This window comes from Barbus barbus (assembly GCF_936440315.1).
Source record: "Barbus barbus genome assembly, chromosome: 49".
NCBI lineage: Eukaryota > Metazoa > Chordata > Actinopteri > Cypriniformes > Cyprinidae > Barbus > Barbus barbus.
This window is the reverse complement of record NC_136727.1, coordinates 9,622,550-9,645,898: the sequence shown is the minus strand read 5'-3', so window position 1 is coordinate 9,645,898 and position 23,349 is coordinate 9,622,550. Positions and strand designations below refer to the sequence as shown.

General features: G+C 39.1%; 1 protein-coding gene across 1 annotated transcript in view; it reads left to right on the top strand.

Moving 5' to 3' along the window:
* Positions 1-23,349, top strand: part of LOC306867785 (inaD-like protein) — a 126,761-nt gene that overhangs the window by 25,288 nt on the left and 78,124 nt on the right. Inside the window, exons 14-28 of the mRNA XM_079413659.1 lie at positions 4,939-5,018; positions 5,397-5,453; positions 5,993-6,127; positions 7,111-7,287; positions 7,439-7,507; positions 7,823-8,044; positions 14,632-14,841; positions 15,252-15,353; positions 17,568-17,876; positions 18,113-18,185; positions 18,853-18,949; positions 20,318-20,395; positions 20,505-20,576; positions 21,440-21,617; positions 22,014-22,124. Coding sequence (XP_079269785.1) covers positions 4,939-5,018; positions 5,397-5,453; positions 5,993-6,127; positions 7,111-7,287; positions 7,439-7,507; positions 7,823-8,044; positions 14,632-14,841; positions 15,252-15,353; positions 17,568-17,876; positions 18,113-18,185; positions 18,853-18,949; positions 20,318-20,395; positions 20,505-20,576; positions 21,440-21,617; positions 22,014-22,124 — 1,970 coding nt within the window. The remainder of the gene's footprint in view (positions 1-4,938; positions 5,019-5,396; positions 5,454-5,992; positions 6,128-7,110; positions 7,288-7,438; positions 7,508-7,822; positions 8,045-14,631; positions 14,842-15,251; positions 15,354-17,567; positions 17,877-18,112; positions 18,186-18,852; positions 18,950-20,317; positions 20,396-20,504; positions 20,577-21,439; positions 21,618-22,013; positions 22,125-23,349) is intronic.

Below are 23,349 nucleotides of genomic sequence, written 5' to 3'. Positions count from 1 at the left end.
TAATTAATCCGGACAAGACCCAGTACCTGCCAAACTCCTAAATAAAGCGTTCTGTTGCAGTGGGCCAATACATGCCCAGGATAACAATGATTGGTTGTCAGAGACTCATTTCCCAAAGCTGGAATCATAGCACGTGTAAAACGATAGCCGCCCTCGAGTCAAAACACACACCGCTTTAATCATGCTTTCACCTCCCGCCTTTTTTCCCTGTGGTCTTAAGAAATTATATTGCCATGTGAGCGTGTAGATGTTTAAATATTTTCTTTATGGATAATGCACAACTGTTTTGGTACATTGACGTGACATTTGATAAGAGCGAATTGAGAGGTTTGGCTAAATTTCACTTGTCAATTTTAAAGATAACTACCCTGGAAGTGCCATTTATATGGTTTCTTTTGTGTCATGTAAAGTTGAAAGTTTCTGGAAACAGATGTGTTTCAGCCCTAATGTAAAAAAAATGTGGACAATATGGACTAGTTGCTGCCGGGTTTTCTGCGCTTTTTCCAAGTTCTGTCACACCAGCAGTTTTGACCCCATTAAAATCATTGCGAAAGTTGACAGCAAGAGCGCTCAATCACAAAGAAGTGGTGACAAACGGTCCACATTGGTATAATTACAGTCTGCAGTTGCTCCAGAAATGCCCACAGCAGTTAAAAAACACAGGAAGTACTATGTAAAACCTCATTTACTAAACTTTTTTGGGTCTGTAGTAACTTTTCTCATGTGATGCCCTCTATTAAATGTTGAGTGACGTTTGGATTGAGCGTGGACATTTGTTCTCAGTGTCAGCTGAGTTTTTCCTGATACATAAACATAACAAGCCATTGCCGTGATCAACATTTCCCCTGTTCTCCATATTTTCCATTGTGCCGCACCTGGGCTGCAGATGTTGGCTGGAGTTTGACGTCCCACGTGTAGAAGCAATGCATTGCTGTATTAATGTAGTCAAACATTTGTGATGAATGGTGTTGTGAGTGAGGCGTTAGAAATGCTAATTTAATCAGGTCTACATCCCTCGCTCTCACTCACTGACTTCACTTTTTACTGTAACGTGCTTTAGCATACCAGTCCACAGCAGGGCCTGAAATTCTTGGAAAAAGCTTTTTTTTTCTGCAGTGGTCAGTAAAAGCAGTTTATTTTTCATTCATTTACATGAGGGTTGCCGCTTTTGTTTTTAATAAAATATACACTACTGTTTAAAAGTTTGGGGTAGATACAATTATTATTACCGTTTTATTTTTTAAAGAAATTTATAAATAAATTACTTTTATTAAGCAAAGAAGCATGAAATTGATCCACAAAAAATTACACAAAAAATTATAAATAAAGCAGCAAATGAAGTCTAATAATAATAATAATTTATATTTATTCATTTAGCAGATGCATTTATCCAAAATGACTTACAATTGGGGAATACATCAAGCGATTCATCTTACAGTGCCAAATAGACACAGGAAGTGCTTGTAATACCAAGTTTCAAGCATTGTTCAAATAAGTACAAGCTAGACAGGAAAAGATTATAGAAAATATATAAATAATATATTTTTTTAAGTTGAAGTCAGATAGTAATGAAAGAGGTGAGTTTTCAGCTGTCGCTTGAAAATTGTCAGGGAATCATCATTCCGGATAGAGGTTGGAAGATCATTCCACCAGCCAGGAACTGTAAATGAAAATGTTCTGGAAAGTGATTTTGAGCCTCTCTGTGATGGCACCACAAGGCATCGCTGACTAGTGGATCTCAGACTTCTGGTGGGAATGTAGATTCGTAAAGGTGAGTGGAAGTAGGCGGATGCTGAGCCTGTGGCTGTTCTATATGCAAGCATCAGTGACTTTAACTTGATGCGAGCCATAACCGGCAGCCAGTGCAGGGAGATGAAGAGAGGTGTGACGTGGGCTCTTTTTGGCTAGTTGAAGACCAGTCGTGCCGCTGCATTCTGAATAATTTCTAAAGGTTTGATCGTGCATGATGGAAGTCCAGCTAGGAGAGCATTGCAGTAATCCAGTCTAGAAATGACAAGGGCCTGGACAAGAAGTTGTGCAGCATGCTCCGTTAGAAAGGGCCTGATCTTTCTGATGTTGTGCAATGCAAACCTGCAAGATCGAGCAGTTTTTGCAATGTGGTCTTTGAAAGTCAAAGATCACACCCAGATTTCTGACCGAACTTGGTGGGGTATTTAATGATGAACCTAGCTGGATGGTGAAGTCATGCTGTAGAGTTGGAGTGGCAGGGAAGACAAGAAGCTCAGTCTTTGCCAGGTTGAGCTGTAGGTAATGTTCTTTCATTCATGCCGAGATGTCTGCCAGGCAGCCTGAGATCTGTGCAGCTACCGTTGGATCATCTGGTTGAAATGAGAGAGAGAGCTGTGTGTCATCAGCATAGCAATGGTAGAAGAAGCCATGTGCCTGTATGATGGGTCCCAGTGATGTAGTGTACATGGAGAAGAGGAGGGGTCCAAGAACTGATCCCTGAGGAACCCCAGTGACCAGTTGGTGTGCTTTGGATACCTCCCCTCCCCAGGTCACCCTGAAGGACCTACCAGTGAGAGAGGATTCAAACCAGCGAAGTGGAATCCCTGTGATGCCCAGAGATGAAAGGGTGGACAAAAGGATCGGATGATTCACAATGTCAAAAGCGGCAGATAGATCCAGCAAAATAATGACTGATGATTTGGTGTTAGCTTTTGCAATTTGCAAGGCTTTAGTGACTGGCAGTAGCGCAGACTCCGTTGAATGGCCACTCCTGAAACCTGACTGGTTAGCAACCAGATGGTTGTTCTGTGAGAGAAATAATGATACCTGGTTATAAAACAACTCGTTCGAGTCTTTTGCTATGAATGGAAGGAGAGAGACAGGTCTGTAGCTTTCTATAAGTAAAGTGTTCAATGTCAATATTTTTTGAGCAGTGGGGTTACCCGAGTGGGGAAAGTGCCTGTGAGGAGAGATGTGTTGATGATGATGTGTGAGTGCTGGTAAGAGTGTAGGAGAGATTGCTTGGAGAAGGTGTGAGGGAATAGGGTCTAGTGGGCATGATGTAGGATGGCTGGAGAGGAGAAGTTTGGATACTTTGCCTCAGTGAGGGGACAGAAGGAGAAGAGGTGAGTTTTAGCAGTAGATGTGTTTGGTTGGTGTGGAGCTGAGAACTGACTTCTGATTGTTCTAGTTTTGTCTGTGAAGAACGTGGCGAAATCATCAGCTGTTGTAGAAGTGGTGGGAGGTTTTTGAGGGGGACAGAGGAGAGAATTTAATGTTTTGAAGTGGTTACGTGTGTCTGGAGCGCTGTTGATCTTGTCGTGGAAATATGAGGATTAGGCAGTATGGACTTGAGCAGAGAAAGATGAAAGCAAGGACTGATACATAGGTCAGACAGATTTTTGACTTGCACCAAAAGATCTGTATAATAATAATAATAAAAATAAATGTTTCTTGAGCAGCTAATCAGCATATTAGAAGCATAGCCTCTGATCCCACTGTGGCTACAACATATCAGAACTTAACTCCCCAGCCCAATAAATAAATAAATACATATTTATTTATTTATTTTCTTTCTACTTAATTATGTTTTTAATGTGTAGATGTGTATGTGTCTCATCTAGCTTGTGATGCATTAAAAAAGTGAGACGTGGTGCAGCCCAGGTCAGGGACCCGGCCCACCCACTGTTAGAATGATTAAGCAAATGAAGAGAAAGCAAGGAAACAGATGATGAAAAGCTTCTTTCTCAGTGAAAGAAAGTTGGTTTATGCAATTTTAAGAGTAAACCTTAAGTACATGAAAGATGTTTCTTTCTCATGAAATGTAAAGTTATTTGCAATGCAGAAGACAGATTTTCATGTTTTTTTGCAGAGCAAGTCATGTTAGAGCTTCAATGCACAGAATCACTAGTTTATAGCTTCTAAGAACACTAATGCTGTGTTTAATGCAACTAAGTAAATGAAGAGAAAGCAAGGAAACATGATGAAAAGCTTCTTTCTGTTAGAGAAAGTTGGTTTATGCAATTTTAAGAGTAAAACTAATGGATCATGTGACACTGAAGACTGGAGTAATGGCTGCTGAAAATTCAGCTTTGATCACAGAAATAAATTGTATTTATATAAATATATTCAAATATCAGTTATTTTAGATTGTAATATTATTTCACAATATTTCTGTTTTTACTGCATTTTTGGTTGAAAAAAATGCAGCCTTATAAATGCCCATTTGAGACTTTTCAAAAACATTTAAATTTCGAACTTTTAAATATCTTTTATGAATTCAAGTAGTTAATAATTAAAAGTACTATGATAATTTGAATGTCATTTCAAATAACTGTCACCATTATGACATTGTATGATTTTAATTTGTTGCACGCAGCCAAAAAAGGCAACATTTTAAAGTGACACTGACATGTGATGTTTTTGTAACTAGGTACTATTCATGTTAGCTTATTTTTATCAACATATTTAATATTCAACATATGTAATGTGACTCTGTTGTTTGTAGTAACGGGAGATCAAATTGTACCTTATTCATGGCAAGTTTCTTGTTAAATGTACAGCTTAGGTTACAGAATTACTACTTTTTTTTTCTTAGCCAGAGCATATTTCTCTGCAACTCCCTACTACTTCTGCCCCATATCATAGTTAAGGGTCACACGTGCCCATAAAAGCTGTACCACCCATTTATTTGCCTCCATTGCCCTTTGGGCTTCCAGCCGATACTGTTCCCAGGCGTCCCGTTGTCTTTTTCTGCAGTATCACTGCTGACTCCTCTCTCAACTCTTGCCCTCGGTGTACTCTCGGCCCTCTGATTATATTCATCCCTCAGCCTGACATCAATCCCATGCTAGTATGCTGCACCTGACATTAATGTCATACATTTCCACTCACTCTGTCACGGACAGTGGGCACCCAAATGGCGGTAATTGACTTTAAACGCTGCTCTCATTATTGTGTGTGTTGTAGTGCAAGAGCCAGCCCTGCTGACGGAGATGGAGCTTCGCGCTAAATGGGAGCAAGCTCTCGGTCCACATTACGATGTTATGGTAAGCAAAAATGTAGGGGAAGTAATGTTAACAGATGCTAAGTGCGGCTCTCAATTAAACATGAAGCAAACTCAACATCAGCAAGAACCGCCAGCACTTACGCATGCTGTGATAAGAGATGTTCGATCGACCAGCTAAATCTGGCTGTAGATTGCCTCAGTTGACTCCTATTGGATTTGAGTTCATGTGCTGACACACTGTTGTTTGGGTTTATTTACCATAAAGGGAGTATGTTATCTGCTTTGAGGTTACCACTATGGAAACATTTTAGATTTTTTTTTTTTTTTAGGTTTTTTTTTTTTTTTTTTTTTGGGAAGGTGGGGTTTGTTTTTGACTTTTTTCATGTTTTCACATTTTATTTGCATTTTATTTTTACAGGTTGTACAGCTCGACCCTGTGATAGATGATGACATTGAGCTGCAGAAGTATTCTAAGGTAACGTGGAAACAGCATAATATATGATTCATTAATGTGTTAATTCGTCTCTATAGTAGGGTCGGGCGATAAATCAATTATTCATAATATATAGTGGAGATTGTCACATGTAATCCTTCTTTGTCTCATGACTTGCAAGTATGAGAACATTAAGATATCAGGATGGTGTTTAGCTCCTCACAAGCTAATATGTTTAATTAATTTCTGTGAATCGATTTGTTGCAATGAATCGATTCAAATTCCTGGACAATTATTTTTGAATGATCACACACAATTTTTTTATTAAGTCTCCGTTTTCAACCTCGAAAACACCGGAGTAGTGTAAACGATAGGCATATCCGTAGCAAAAGTTATGTGTTTTAAAACGAAAACGCACTAGTGTAAACGGGGCCTTAGTGAAAAACTATGTGGAATTAAAATTTTACTGTTTTAGCATTTTGAAGAAACCTTATATATCAAGATATACATTAAATCTCACCCAGTCATGCTCCGTAGTGACCACAATGAGTGAGTCTTATTATAAAATTATGTTTCTACAGCTTCTCCCAATACACACGATGCGCTTGGGCGTGGAACTAGACTCTTTTGATGGACATCACTACATTTCCACAGTGGCTCCTGAAGGTCCGGTGGCAAAACATGGGCTGCTTCGACCAGAGGATGAACTTCTGGAGGTAAAGTCATTTTAAAGTGCATAAAACAGCATCTACACTGCCGATGTGTGTCTTCCCTGTACCCTCACTATTTGGCATTATGGTTACGTGGGCTCTCGGGGTTTGGCCAGCCTGCAGTTTTGCTCTTGGCTTGCTTTGGTGAGCCTCTTCTCGGTTGCTTTAATAACACTGACCTTTGCATCCTGCCAGCACCAAGCCTCCAGGAAGGCTTGCTGCTGCTGCTGCTGCTGGCTCGTGGATGTTCTGGCAGGAGGGCTCCTGAGTCTGACCGAGGCCATCTGCATGACTGTCCCCTGCCCTAACCTCCCCACTGGCCTTGCTTCCTGCCCCCTTCCCTCTAAACTTCCCCCTCCCACCTGGTCTGGTGGCCGAGGGCCGCTGTGCCTTCAGCCTGTTGCTGTTGGCAGAAGCCTGGATGGTTAAAGCTGGGGAGATTTGCAGGGCTGCAGGGGAAGTGGCTTATAGAGAGATGTGGCATACCTCAAGGCTACGTCCTGGGGCCAGTGCATTTGTTGGAGAATCATTTATGAAAATCCCATATCTCAGTGTAACCTAAACATCCTAATGTACTCCTCTTGGCCTTGCTAGATGCTTAGAAGCCCAGTGGTACAGTGATGGTGTGTATGTGTGTGTGTGTGTGTATAAGGGAAATGATGTGTGGACACCATGGTTTCCTCCTGTTTTGGGCAGATGGCACAGTGCCGCCTCCACTCGCCATAGCAGCTTCAGGCTTGCCCGCTCCATGAAATGCCAATCAAAGATGGCCAGTGAATGCCAGAGAGACAGTGTGTAATATAGTCACCAACCTAATAAGCACCCCAGGATTTTAATACGATTTCTCACATCCTTGTCAAAGAAATCCCCTTCATAAGTGACCTTATTTTTGTACCCCTAGTGTTTGATTGTGGAAATTGTGCAGTGATAGATTTTCTGTATGTTTGTGGGTGACGTTTCTCCCAATAATATGTTTGTTATATTTGCAGGTGAATGGCGTGCAGTTGTATGGGAAATCCAGACGAGAGGCTGTTGCGTTCCTCCGAGAGGTTCCTCCTCCCTTTATTTTGGTTTGCTGCAGACGCCTCGCTGAAGAGGGCAGCGAATACCACCCTGAATCTGAAGAGTGGCACTCATCCAGCCCCTCAGCCAGCCTACAGGAGCAGGTACCGAATGCATACAAACAAGAGAGTCCAAAATTATCACTCAACAATTGCCAAATGCAAGTCAAAATTGGCTTTGGCAAGTTGCTATTTATTGGCCAACAAACAAACTGCAAAATAATATATGCCTGCTCATTTTGTAATAATTTTACAGATTGAGAATAACCTCTCCATGTTTGCCAAAGATACAAGTCTACGCAACAGCATGAAGGAAGAGTTTCAGGTTTGTTCATATCCTGTAATAAAATTTAAAAACTGGATTTTAGCTCCGTTGTTCTCTGCTGGATTTGCTTCAGTTTCTAGATTGTACATGTGGCACCAAAGGAGTTTATTATACAAAAGTAAAAAACAGTCAAAAAAGTAAATAAAATCTCAAAGTTTAATTGCGATATGAAAAATTTGTAACATTATATAGACTTGTCTTTTAAAGTCATAGTTTGATTGAGGCTTTGTTTGATTAAGTAACTCCACCAGAACAGACCTGCAACCCAATTGAGAACCACTACTATCTCATCGTGATTTGTGCTTTTCTTTTCAGGCCCGTCAGCTTACAGCAGTGGAGCAGGAGGTTAACGATGAAGAAGAGCCCCTAGAGCCAAGCAGCCCTGAGAAAGAGCAGATGGATGAGGAGAAGGATGACAACGAAGAAGAAGAAGAGGAGGAGGATGAAGGGGAATTGGCTCTGTGGTCTCCGAATGTGCAGGTGCTAGAACTAGAGAAAGGAGAACGAGGTCTCGGCTTCAGCATACTAGACTACCAGGTGGGTAATTAACTCATTTCTTTATTTTTTTGTCTTTTTTAAACCTTTTTTTGGAGAGAGAAACTTCTTATTTATCTTTGTCTCTGAGAAAAAAATATAGAAAACTAGATTTTCATTTCAAGAAGCATTTACAAGAAGTGTTGTTTTGTATCATCTGCATGGAAGAACCAACACAGTCACCTTGCACTGTAAAGCTGGCTATATTTGAATAAATATATTCAGTAAAAACAAGACCAATCAAAATTCTGAATGCAAACTGATATAAGAAAGAGATCTAGTCACAATTCACTATACAAGTGTTATGATGATGACGTCTTCATGGTCTGTTATGTTTTAAAAACATTTACATTTTCATTTATTCATTTGGCAGATGCTTTTATCCAAAGCGACTTACAGTTGACTTTATATCATTATAAAACATTATATGAAACAATGTATGTAAAGTCTTCATATAATTCAAGTTTGTGGGAAAAAATGGATAGCACATGTAAAGCTGAATATATCTACAAAATAATTGAAGTTCACGTTATAAAACTGTATGTTAAGCATAGGTTTAAGTAATACCAAAAGTTTTATGCCATTTAGAATATAGGAATAATGTTTTCTTGTAAAAACTGTAATAAAAATTGATAAAATAACAAATCAAATTAAATAAACAATAAAATCAAATTGTTCAAAAATGGTACCAATTATCCATAATTACTCTAAAAAAGCCAAGTAAAGTAATGACGTTTATGGTTTTCTGTCATCTATCCTTTAAATGGGGGAAAAAGGAGACTGGACTCAATTAATCCCCCTTGACCTTCCAAAAGTGTGATCACAGGAAATGTGCGTTGATGTCACAAGTCATTGGACACTGAACAAAAGAAAGCAGTGAAACCTTTCCAAATAGGGGCGCCGCTGTTTATCTGGCCCCGCGCCAGCCGTCAAACCCTTTGCTCTGCTCACTTAGTACAAAAAGCTGCTTTCCTCCTTCCTTCATTAGCCCTATAATCAGGGTTAGTACATAACTGCACGTTGATCCTGAATCAGAAGTGATCATGTAATGAGGCCACTTAGAATGCAGAACCTCTCCCGCAGACCTGCACTCCGCTGGTCCTGTGGGACGCCTCGTGTTTTATATTATCCAGCCACGGGTTCCAATTGATTTCATGCAGAGAAACGGTATTGGCAGGAGAAGAGCATGCCTATGCTTTCGCAACTTCAGGACTGTAGTAAATGGCCGTTGCTTCATGGCGAAACTGAACGGATATCATGTTTTAATGGTAAGATATGCTTCTTTCCTCGTCAGTGAGTGATGGGGGCCGTGGCGACATGGACAAAATTACATTGCTGCTTAATGGCGGTAACCTGAGCATTGATCCCTTAAATTCTTCTTTTCTCTTCATCTCTCTGATAAATGAAGGAATGAAGATGGAGGAGGGATGAGGAAACTCGGGAGAGAGTCCATAGGCTCTGTGCTATGATAAAAAAACTAAAAAAAAAAACGTTTTGCTGAGTCCTTTGTTTTATTTTTTCTTGATCGTATGAAGCCATGCAGGGGTTTTTGTTTGTTTTTGCAGCATGAACAAGTACAAACGAATTGCATCAATACTGCATCGGCACACTGAATTTGAGATCATCTCATCTCCACCAAGGCGAGAGGAGAAGAATTTCGCAGCCCTGCAACTTGGATCATAGATCATTGTCGTGAAGAGTGCTAAAGCTTACTTTGCAGATCTTCTGGAGGAGTTGCTGGTGCACCCTGGGGTTTATTGGAAGCCATATTGACCTGTGCAGCTTCCCCTCAGTCGAACTCACAGTCTTCGTGCTCTGCACCAGCTGAGCCCCCTCCACCTAGCCCTGTCTGCTTGCTTATCTACACCGAAATGAACGCTTTTCAACCCGAGGGCCTGATGCATGATGGGTGGGAATTGATTCAGAGGTGGAGGGGGGTGTAGGCATTTGCAGAGTTGTGGGAAAAAAAAGTGTGAAAATGTCCATAAATGTATGAGCTGTAAGGAATTTCCAAAAAGACAAAAGTGAGCAACTCCCACAATGCAATGATGGGTAAGGTCTTCTTCCGTCTTCTAATGGAGGATGAATCTCTCAACCTTTCTTCTTGACTTCTTTTCTGTTTCCTGCGGCACACAGGCCAGGGTTTCTCCAGTCTGCAAGGGGGAAATTGATTTTGCCGTTCTTTCCAGTAAGAGGCCTGAGCTGATAAGGCCGAGTAGGCAACCTCGAGACCTGCAGACATGCTCGAAGCCTTCCAGAGCCTTCATTCTCCCCCTCTTTCTACCGCCCTCCTTCCCTTCTTCTTTTCTCAATCGTTAGTGTTACCCTCAACGCAAGGAGACCTTGTAACCGCAGCTAGATTGATGGGAGCCCACGGTCATACTGACAGCTGGAAACCAGGGAGTTTTTCTTCCCTAAATGACACCCCTGACTGCGTGAGTGATGTGAAATAGCGACGGCAAAATCATTTGGAGTCACGCCTCGGTTTTTTGCTCTGGCAAGGAGGAGATCTCGAAGTAAGAAAAGCTACATGGAACATGAGAAGGACCCCCTTGGTATTACTAGCCATCCTGGTAATGGAGATTAATGAAGGTCGCCTTTAAAGCCAAACAACTGATCTGAAGGGTCGGGCTGTGGTTTTGTTTTAAGTAGGATTGTACTCTCATGGCCATTTAAAAGTCATTACTTTGAGTTTTCGCTAACAATTGAAGTGTGCGTATGAAGTCACGGTGTAGCCAGGCTCAACTGAAATATGATTGAGCAGCTCTCCCGCAAAGGGTTTAGGGTAGATGTAAGCTGCCCATAATAGGTTGCTTAATGTAACTTTCTGTTTGGGTAGGATGTCTATATACACCAGCCTCAAAAAGAGGAATGTCTCCGTTCACAAAAACTTGTTGAGTGAAATTATAGCGTGAAGAACAAGAGGAATTTGATCTGCAACATGTTCTCCGAAGGTTCTTGCAGTTACAAATGCCATTTTCCACGAAATTGTACATTTATATGAAAGGTCTTTTGCAAGTGGGCTGTGAACTCTCTGCGTGCAAAACAAATTTATTTGATACATCAGGAGTGGCTGATATGGCTCCAATAATTCATGCCGTCCAAGGAGAAGAGATCTGAGAGAATGCTTTTTTTGAATCATTTCGATGGTTCAAAGCGCCTAACCTGCACATCAATACAGCATTTAGTCTCATCCAGTGAATGTTTTATAGGGGAGTCATAAATCATCCCAGAGTGTTATTATTTATTTATTTATTGTTGTTTATTTATTCTGTGGCCTATAGCTGCAGAAACTGACCAAGGGCTATTTTATTACCGTCGCAGGAAAATAAGCTACCAAATCGACTACAGGACATGGTCCTGAATGTTAATATGTTAAAGACGGATGTGCATTGTACCTTTCAGCTGTGTTGTCATTTCGAAATGGCGTCTTCCAATATTAGGATCCAGCTTGTAGCAGATCTAAAGAAAGAGATGTCTGGATTTACTACCATTGTCATGTTTGCACTGTCTGTGCCACCTGTTGTTATGCCAAACAGCTGCCCGCAGCTGTAAGCTTTAAAATAAAAAACAGCTTATGCATTGTTCCTCCTCGTGCTTTCACTTGGCTTGCGTTAAGACTTCAATTCACTTGTCAATATTTGTGGTATAGCTACTAGCAAGAAAGCAGTGAATAATTGTCAAAGCAAACGAAGTGAGTACCATTCTGCCATCCATTTATTTTACTTCTGAATGTCAAGATATTTTTTGAAACTAGAACGGCAACATTTGGGCCTGATAATTCGAGAGTCGATGAACAGATCTTAAAAGAACCATTTTTTTCTTAGTGTGAACTTTGAATGAACGAAAGACCTTTTTCCACTACAAAGAATCTTTGTGCAATGGAAAGATTCCATGGATTTTGAAGGTTCTTCATGGAACCATAAATGCCAGAACATTTATTTTTAAAAGTGTAGTTTCAAGGACTTTATGTAATTGTATAATTTCCTCATCCGTGCTGTGGAAGTGGGCACCCTCTGTTCTTTTCTCAAGGCAACTACAGTGAGAACAACCAAAAGAAGGATTAAAAGAGAAAAGAAAGCAAAAGACAGACGTCCTGGAGTTCCTGGTATTCTGTTCAGCAAGATTGAAGGTGAGGCAAGAGCGCAGGAGCAAAACAGATGACTTGGCCTGCCGTTGATTTCTGCGAAACAGCAGATTTACTGTCCGCCTGACACCACGCTGTAGAATTTCAACCCGTTCGACAAGCAGGGCCAGCCAAGGGAATGCTCGGCACTCTGAGGAGACAGTAGCGAACCTTAAACCTGCAAGAAATATGGGAGATCCATTCCGGCCGCCAATGCTCATACCCATCTGTTAGCTTGCTGACAGTTTCAACCACGCTTAAGGTTATGTAGACCACAGGAAAACATCATGACAGGTCCGTTGGCATTGACCTAAACTAATTTAATCCAATTTTGACTGGCTATTTTTAGCTGTCAGTGGTTGTGTGGAAACTCACCACATGCCAGGGACTTCTGGGATTGTCGTTTTCTTTGGATCCGTTTTCTTTGGATGTTCTACACACCTGTAACATGGAAGACAGCTGCTCCCCCAATGAGCCATGTACTGTACGCCATCTAAATCATATGTGCACTCGGATGGAAACATGAATAAGAAATGGAGCAACCTAGCTCACTTTCTTTCCATCTCTCATGTGAACATCCATTCTGATCGGTATCTTTATTCCATAGCAGGTGACGTATTGTCATATAAGGAGCCCCCTGTGCTGGCCCATTCCCCTTGGTTTTTTTGTCATATAAAAGCTGCTCTACTGACATCACTGGCCATGTGGGATGAGAGCAGGGCTTGGAAAGCAAAGCACGCTTGGCTGGAACCCGGCAGCCGGACAATGCAGCCTGTGTCCTCCTAAAGCGCCAGCTGGAGTGGAACTTCAAATCCTCTCTCCAACTTTTTCCTGTCTTTTTTTCTTTCTTTCCCTTCTAGCAGGCCTCAGTTCCTCTTGCTCTGAAATTGCTTTTCTCTTCTCGTCTGCTTACCGTGCAGCAGTGGCTCACTGGGTAATCAGGGGGCAGTAATTGTTGGGCTTGCTGACCCACTTTTTATGGTTGGGATGGGTGAAATTTCCTGGTCTGCTGTCCACAGTTTCACTCAGCACCTCTGCTGTAAAAAAAAATCCTTGTCAATAATGTTATCTCCTTTTCTGAATGGTCATTGTGGTCTGAGCCTTGACATTTGACATGTCTTGTGGCCTTTTCCAAACATTGTGACAACTGCAGATGCTGTAATGACTCAAAAACAAAATACTTTTCATTTTTAACATTACAGAAGAAGAGATTCATATCAGAAATCTAAAAAAATGCAAGGATCGTCCGTTCGTCAGGTCGTTTGACACGGTTGGTCGTAAATGTTCATGAGCAGATAGATGAGATTGCTAATGACTGCGCTCCCGCTTCAGTTTTTACTCTCAAATAACTACTTGTTAATCACTTTTATATTGTCATTCACAACATAAAAGCCGCCCATATGGGTCATGAAATATATTGTTGGAGACATCAAATCGGTTGAATTGCAGTTTTACGGCAGAGCTCCCCAGAGTTGTGATTGATACCGTAGCACTAGGGATGTTGGAGTGGGAAGTTGGCCTCATTTGGCCTTCCAACAAGTTAGTCACGCTCTTTTAGAAGCAGATTTTAATGCAACGGTTGCCGGGTCATTCCTGTTATGAAGTGTGTTTTCATGTTCCCATCACATCTTCATTTTATTATATGTGTGTGTGTGCATGTTTATGTGGTTTATGAGGACACAAATTTGTATAATGACATGGGTATGACGGAGGTATTACAATATGAAGGTGGTTTATGAGGACACTGCCTAGGTCCCCGTAATTCAAAAGGCTTAAAAAACATACTAAATGGTGTTTTTTTGAAAATCTAAAAATGCACAAAGTCTCCTGTTAGGGCTAAGTTTAGGTGTAGGGCAATAGCACACACAGTTTGTTCAGTATAAAAACCATTACGCCTATGGAGAGTCCCCATAAACCACAAAAACCAACGTGTGTGTGTGTGTATAAATATATAGATGTGTATATAAATATATATATGTATATGTATATATGTGTATATATATATATGTATGTATGTATATATATATATATGCGTGTGTGTGTGTGTGTGTGTGTGTGTGTATATATATATATATGTATATATATGTGTATATGTATGTGTGTGTGTGTGTGTGTGTGTGTGTATATACACACACACACACACACACACACACACACATACATATATAAATTTTTTCCTTCCAAATAGGGTTCAAAAGGTACTGCATAACAGGAATGACCCAGCAACCCTGCTTGTTTGCAAATTTCTATTCTCTGCTTACACAGATGCTGTTTAAATTAAATGTTTGTATTAAAATTTAAACATAAATTAAACTTCAAAAGGCAGTCTTCTTGATCTGCTTTTTGATATGACTGTGATGTAAAGGTTAAATCAGGGTCAGCGTTGCTCTCATGTTTTTTTTCCCCTCTGTGTTTTTTTTTTTATTATTTGTGTGTTTGCTGTGGTCTGCATCGCCCTCTGCAGGACCCTCTGGATGTTGCGCGTTCTGTGATTGTCATCCGCTCTGTGGTGCCTGGTGGGGTAGCGGACAATCACGGCGGGCTCCTCCCAGGTGACCAGCTGGTTTTCGTCAATGACACTCAACTAGATACATGCTCTCTGGCCCAGGCCGTAGAGGTTCTCAAATCTGCTCCGCCTGGGAGAGTCTACCTTGGAATCAGGAAACCGCTGGTGGTAAGAGCCAATATGTAATTATGGGCTGTTAACATTCAGTGCTGGAGGTGTTTATTTGGGAAACTATTTGATTGTTGGGTATTTCTTCATAGTATTATAGTATTTACGGTGTCTTTTTTCCACCATAATGTGATTTTTATATCTCATAATATGACTATATCTTATTTCTCACAATTGTCCGCTTAATGTTTTCCCCCTAAAACAGAGTGCCATGTAAATCAGATGTTTACAATAAACATGAATTAGGTTACTGTGACACTGTCAGATAATCATAATAAAAGCTTGTTTGGCTTGTAGTAAAATGGTTTGCTCATCCTGTTATTGACCCAGTGCTACATGTGATATGCCCATTTAGTCAAGTTTATTTTGCATTGATATTTTGCATTGTTTTGTGTCTGTGAACTGCACAGCCAGAGGACAGAGGTAGTAGGCAGCAGTCCTCTTGGCCTGTAGAGTGCGCCGATGAGCAACCAGCTGCAAAGCAGGACATCACTCTCCCATCTATGCAAGAGGTATTCCAAATACACCTTTAGCTCACTTTTTTGAAAGCAGTTAATACTTTTATTCAGCAATGATGCATTCAATTGATCAAAAATGACAGAGACATTTACAAAATACTTCTGTTTTAAATAAATGCTGTTATTTTCTAATCATCAAAGAATCCTGGGAAAAAAATATTATCATGTTTTCCACAAAAATGTTACGTTGTAACTGTTTTCAGCATTGATAATAATAATCTTTCTTGAGAAGCAAATCAGCATATTTGAATGATTTCTGAAGGATCATGTGACACTGAAAACTGAAGTAATGATGCTGAAAATTCAGCTTTGCATCACAGGAATAAATTACATTTTAAAATGCTTTAACATAGAAAATGGTTACTTAAAATTGTGATTAATATTTCACAATATTACCTTTTTTTTACTGTATTTTTAAGCAAATAAATGCAGGAAATGCAAGAAAAATCTTTCAAAAAAATTACAAATATTACTGGTCCAAAACTTTCGAATCATATGAACTTCATGAACTTTTGAAACACAAACTTTATTCAATAAACACACACACACACACACACACACACACAAATATATAACTATAGATTGATTATAGCCAATTATAGATTAATCTATTTTTTGTGAAATTAGTAAAATTAGGCTAAATATTTTGTTGTCGTGAGAAAAAGTTGAACATCCGAGAACACACTTATTGTCCATCAATATGTAGCAAAGGAACCCAACTACAGTTATTATTAACAAAGAGAGCATATGCTGAAGCCAGAAAGAAAAAGAGCAAAAGAGTAAAAGAAGATGAGCGAGGAAAAAGAGGAACAAATGAGCGAGCCTCATGAGAGGGATCTTTTTGGTGGTGATGCATGACCCCCTCTATGGGCCTTTGAAATGTACCGTATTATCCTTGAATTTTAGCAAAGATGTAATTGAGGCGGCCGAGTCAAGTGCTGCCGTAAATCTACTCAAAACGAGACTAATTGCGCCATTAAGATTTTAGACTCGGCACATTTTTCATGGCAAATTGGTTCTGCTCGCTGCAAGGGTGGGGGGGGGGGCGAGTGAGAAAGGCGCTGAGTCGGCTTGTTGGAGCGATGCAGGGGAAAAGTGCACTTTCAGCTCTTATGATCCGTAAGTGTGTGGAAGAGGGAGAAGAGGACAAGCTCCGGCACCCTGTTGCAGGGATAGAAAGAGCTGCTTTGTATGCAGCAGACAGACAGGAGGTGAGATGTCTCTACCCTCCACGCCCACTCCAACATCAGACGTTTCTGTTAGCGGATGATTTAGGGGGGAGGAATGTTAAAAAGGGGTGTAAAGTAGCATAGGGCTTCGTTGTCAAGAGTTTTGGTATGGGGAGGGGGGGAGATTGACTCAAAAACGAAACAAAGTTGGGCAGGTTTGGATTGAGTTTAATACAGCATTTATTTGAGAGCTTATGAAATAATTTTAGCTTGTGTTTGGTAGATGTGGCCTTGTGGTTCAGGATTTAGGTTGGCTGCCAAAAGTTTGTGGGTTCAAATCCCTTAAGAATCAATTTCTAAATTACCATCAAAATGCGATTTAAAGAGATTTTTCAACCGAAAATTATCTCCTCAGAAAGTAATACAAAGTTAGACCTGTTTGGACTGAGTCTAGTTACACTCTTGGGCTAGTTTGCTAAGAATCAACTAAAGAGGACTTTTGTGAGCATGAATGATATAAATATGAATATTTAGTTTAGTGCAGCTCTTGGGAATTGTTTTGACTAAAGAATAAAATTTTTAGCACTTTTATTACCTTTTAGTTTGTATTTGGTTGATATGTATTGGTTACCAGAAGTTTGCAGGGTCTAATTCTACAAAAAATATTTTATATACTATTATCAGTGTGGAGTTAAAGACAGATTTTTTATTTTTTTCCTGTGGAACACTAAAGTAGATGTTTATCAGTGTGTTCAAGCTGCTCTTTTCCATATGGTGGATTTATACTACCAAGTTTAAAAAAAATACACCATAAAATGATTCATACAACTCTTCTAATAAATAATAATGATAATACATTTAATTTGTAATGCAACTTTCTTACACTTAAGGCACTACAACATCGTAAAATATAACAATAAAATAGATGAAACACTACTCCAATAACATATAATGATAATTGTCTTCTAACATTTTCTTAGCTTTGTGTGAGAAACATACTGAAATTTAAGTGGAAAAAATGATTTTCTTGATGGGGTAGGACTTTGGAAACGGCTCTGTCTTATCTGACGATCTGGACGAGGAGCCAGAGCTTATCCTGGATGCTGAGCCACGCTATGCCTCTCCCCTCACCACCGTTGACCTCCTGCCCGGCCTGGAGCGAGAGATGGCTGTAGATGAAGATGATGAAGAGCAGGAGATGGACACCATGAAGGATCAAGAGAGCCCCAAGGTCGACCGTCTGCCTTCATACTTCAATGAGAAGTCTCGCTCCTGGGAAGAACCCACACCATCTATCAATTCCAACAGCCCCTATCAGTTCAACTCTCAACCTATTACACAAGAACAGGTTTTAATTTAAATATTTTTTATTTACATAAATTTAAATGAAATCCATTATAACAAATAATACCACACACCAAGAAATTACAAACAAATGAATGCGTCAAATTAACGAGAATTTTAAGTTGTCGCAGTGCTTAACATCCTAAAAGTTCTGAAAATAGGCTTAGTGTTCGTTATTAAGAATATACACAATATAATTTATTTTTATTTTGGGGTATATTGAACTCTCTTGTTGTTCAGTTCACAGAGGAGGACAGTGAGCTGTGCACAAGCTTTGAGAAGATTCAGCTGCAGCTCCCGCAAATTCCCCTCAGTGAGTGTTTGTCTTTAAAGGGATAGTTCACCCAAAAATGAACTTTCTGTCATTAATTACTTACCCTCATGTTGTTCCAAACCCGTAAGACTTTTGTTCCCCTTCGGAACACAAATTAAGATATTTTTGATGAAATCTGAGAGCTTTCTGGCCCTCCATAGACAGCAACGCAATTACCACGTTCAAGGCCCAGAAAGGTAGTAAGGAAGGACTTGGTTAAAAAAGTCCAGGTGATGACATCAGTGGTTCAAGCTTAACTTTTATGAAGCTAAGAGAATATTTTTGTGCGAATAAAAAAACAAAAACAACGACTTCATTTATTCTCTTCCGTGTCAGTCTTCGATGCACGTTCACAAGAGTACCACAACATATGCGCAAAAAGTATTCTCGTAGCTTCATAAAATTACGGTTGAACCACTGATGTCACATGGACTATTTTAACGATGTCCTTACTACCTTTCTGGGCCTTGAACGTGGTAGTTGCGATGCTGACTATGGAGAGTCAGAAAGCTCTCGGATTTCATCAAAAATATCTTAATTTGTGAGAGAGTGAGTAGTTAATGACAGAATTTTCATTTTTGGGTGAGATATCCCTTTAAACAAGGCTTATTTCATTATTAATATACTGTAGTTCATTGCAGTTTGACATTTATACATCTGTTCTCAGGTCAGTTGGCCACATGGATAGAGGCAGCAGACAGCGAGGCAGACTCTGACTCCAGAAACGAAGGCTCAGAACTTACTTTGACTGACACAGACACTGAGTGAGTCTCCATCTATAATAAACACACACACACACACACACACACGTCTGTATCCAGCACTAAACTAACTTCTATTTATGAATAAATTGAGATGTTGTCATTGGTTTATTATTTATAAATACACTTGCACATAGCAGGTGACAACGTTTTAAAAACACACAATCATTATGACTTAAATTAATTTTTTGGTGTGTGTGTGTGTGTTCATTAATATTGGTTCCCTGTGTGGCATTTTAATTACTGTGATGGTTTTTTAAAAGAACTGTAATGCCACCTGCTGGACAAATGTGGTGCTTAAGTAAATATGAACAAGGGCTGTTAAAAAACTAACATTTTAAATATGTAAAAAATAAGATATTTAAATTATGCAGTTTTTGGTGTTAATCATAATTTAGAGATTTATGCTTTTTGATATGTTACAAGTATTAGAAAATGATCATGCTTTCCTTAATTATGAAAATGAGTTAATTATGATAATCTGTGCTAACATGGTGCTATAACCCAGGTGTGATAGAGAAATTGAGGAAAAGTGAGAAACTGATATAAAATACCGTTTTAAACTACACAATGAAAGGTGTCAAATTGGTGTGAAACGCAGCTGAGACTCGGCCAGCTGTTTATGACAACAGTGTGATAGAGTGTGGGTTTGTGTGTGTGATTTTATTTTTATTTTATTTTTTTTATTTTTTTATTTATTTTTGGTTTGGGCACATACATGTTTTTGTAAATTAATTGCATATTAATTTGTTTTATTTACTGTGCACAGTATTGATGTTTAGAAAGGGAAAATATTTTATTATATTATTATAAATCTAAACAATAAATATATTGTTAAATAATAAAACAATCATTTGTATTTGTGTGGAATTTGATTAAATGATGTATTTTAACACTATGAGAATTTATTTTGTACAATAAATACAATAATATACTATAATGTTTTATTATTTGTATTACAGAGCATCTTCTATTCAATTTGCGCAGCTCAACACACAAACAAATAAAAAAATATGTTTTAGTTGTATGCTCTAGCTCTGTTTATGTAGCTCAATTGATTTTAATAGGAACAAAAAGTAATGTGTTGATTTGAATGTTTTTGTATCAGAGATTTTAAATCAAATTAAGCCTGTTGGATGACACCGAATTTCTCTGCTCTTCTTTAACCATTATTAATCATACTTTATTCTTCCTTGATATTACACTGGAATTCATTTGTTCTTGCTGTTTAATCAAGTGAAATAAATTTCACTTGCTTTTGTGAACTCTTGAGATGATTAATGTGATTGTGATTAAGTCAGAATCTCTGTTTGTTCTGCGTAAGCCTGATGAATCTGATTCTGTGACTGTAATACTTGTTTCTCTCTGCAGATCTGCACAGCGCACTTCCTCTCACAGCAGGAAGAGAAGAAACCAGGGGGCTGCCGGTTCAATCAGAGAAGGCCACAGGTAGAAATGAACTTTTTGGCATTACTAATCATTGATATTTTAGAATTTGATGGTAAATTGCGGTATTATGCTTATTATTTTAACTATACAGTAAATGTATTATCTGCAGTGATCTGCCTGAAAGAGAGGAGGGAGAAGGGGAGGAGACGCCCGCGTTCAGTCACTGGGGTCCCCCACGCAGGTAAAACACAGTAAAATCAATAGATTTCTGTAGACAGGAAATAACAAATTAATAATAAAAATTAGAATGTAAGTAACATAAGAATATACGATGACCAGGAGGGGACATGCTCATTTCACTTAATTTTGTCGTGGGAACGTGATGCTATGTTGAGGGAACGACATCCATTTTTATTTATTTATAGATCTTTCATGTTAAAAGTATTTTGATATTTTATTAATATTCAAAATATTATTTGCACATAACCTAACATCCATAAATAAAGGTTAAAATGAGTAACAGATATTCTTCATCTATCTGCCTGTCTGTTTTTCTAGTGTTTTTCTATGACTGTATTGCCTGTAAAACATTCAGCCTTTAATCTTTACTTGAAACTTCAAACTTCAAGCTTTTTAAACTTTTTCAAATCTTTTGGTCTGGCTTTTGCAAGTCAACTTCAAACTTTTTATCTTGTTCTATATATAGTTCATAAAGGAAGGTGATAAGGCTGCTAATAAGTAAATGATGAATCGAATGCTTGTTTATCGACCAAGAATTTTAATATTAATTATTATTATTATTGTAGATCACCTTTTATGCACATGAACAAATTCAGAAATTAAAATTCAAGAATGATCTTAACTTAACCTAACTTGACCTTAATTGGGACAGGAAGTGATGTGCTGATTTGATGTTTCTGTATCAGAGATAGTAAATCAAATAAGCCTCTGCTCTTCTTTTTCCATAATTTTATTTTATATTATATTATAATTGTATGTAATCTTTTGTAATATTATATTAAAGTAACAATAAGTTAATAATATTTAACAATAAATGTTCATTTTATTTCATTTATTCATTCATGTATTTATTTTTCGTCTCAGAGTGGAGGTGTTGCCAAAGCCGGAGGAGTCTCTGGGTATCAGCATTGTGGGCGGTCGGACAGTTATAAAGAGGCTGAAGAACGGAGAGGAACTGAAGGGCATTTTCATCAAACAGGTGCTGCCAGACAGCCCAGCTGGACGCACGGGTGCCCTTAAAACAGGAGACAAGATCTTACAGGTCTGAGAGCCACACACAGACACCTTCAGACACGTTTGCTCTTAATATAGCCGCTTTATCTGTTAACATTAATATTCTGCTCTTTTCTGCTTCCTAACCATTTTAAAGGGGCCATATTCTGTGTTTTGTAGCTTTTATTTATCCACGAATCTGCTTAGATGGCTTTCATGCACCAAAAATGGCTCTGAGTTTCCATTACTTTTGCTACTATGCCTTATATAAATGGCCTTATTATTATGTGCACATGATTGTGACATCATGGTCTCAGTAACCTGTTTTTATTTTAATTTACCTAGAAAATCCTGCTTTTAAATGCAAGTCCCCTTTAAATCCTCTCTTATCTCCTTCTCCTCCCTCTGTCCTCTCTTTTTTTTCTCTGTCCTCTGTGATAAATAGGTTTGTGGAGTGGATTTGCAGAACGCCAACCATGAGGAGGCAGTACAGGCTATCAAAGCAGCGCCCAGTCCTGTGGTCTTCGTCGTGCAGAGCCTGTCTTCCACTCCACGGGTAAACCTGCCATTTCAAACTCTATTTAAAACGCTATCATCTCCTCCTGCCTCTGTGCACCTCAGATGTGACACCTCCCACCCCCCGTTCATGCTTGAATGCTCTCATTTATGAAAATGGGGCCAAGTCATTTCCAGTTCAACAATATTAAATCCACTCAGGGCTGGTAAATGACGCTGCACTCTTGAGCCACTTCCATTAAAGGTCTAACACTCATTCGATCGCTTGTGGTCGCTGGTATAATATGCTTCTGTATTGCAGTTCTTGCAACTTTTCACTGTCAGCCAAGTAAAAAAAAAAAAACCCCACAAAAACAGTGTTATTAGCTCTTTCCCAGTTAATAAAAATACCATAATGTGCTTCTGTATTGCAGTTCTTGCAACTTTTCACTGTCAGCCAAGTAAATAACCTTAATAGTAATATTTACATTTTGTAATTAAATTATATTTGTGATTAAATAAAAACGTACATTCATTTTACATATGTACTCAAATTACTTTATTCACGAAATGTTTATTATCCATTAATAAAATCACTGGCTAATTGGCAGCCAATTATGTGGCTTGGCCTATTCTATAACTTAATGTTTAAACAATAAAAGGCACTTAAATATAGGAAGTGAGTTGGAAATATGCATTAATAGAGACCTACTGGATGATTTTTGCCTCACAATATTGTGGTCAGAGAGCAGCATACAGGCCTCCAGCAGCGTTCTTATTAAGAATCTGTGTGATTTAAGAGTAGAAGCTCTTCCTGAAGCTGTCTGTGTTTACCCCAAGGCTGCATCTTGTGCACCGGCGAGCAGAGCTGTTGTTTAATATAACTTAATGATTTTTCTGGCCTTCGTTCGGATGCATTACAGGTTAGGTGCGTCCATACAAAAGGAGGATGTCCCATGCCATGTGCTAATCCCTCCTGATTAGGTGCTTTCAATAGTAATAGCGACACTAACGGGATGTCAATGATTGATGTCTTTCTCTGTCTGGGATAATTGATTTCCGTCGTTCTCAGCTCCAGTCTCAGCTGATGCGTCCGGGTTTGTTATCCGTGAGGTTGACTGTGTGTGTGTGTTTGCAGCCTGTTTCAGTGACGGCCTCCAGCATTAGACAGAACAAGGCTAAGAGGAAAGCCGCCCAGGTGAGTTGCAAGCCTGCGCTCTGCACAAACTCACCCCTGAGTTGTGGCTCTTTAACCTTCAGCTCTGGGCTTCTCAACCCAAATCCTG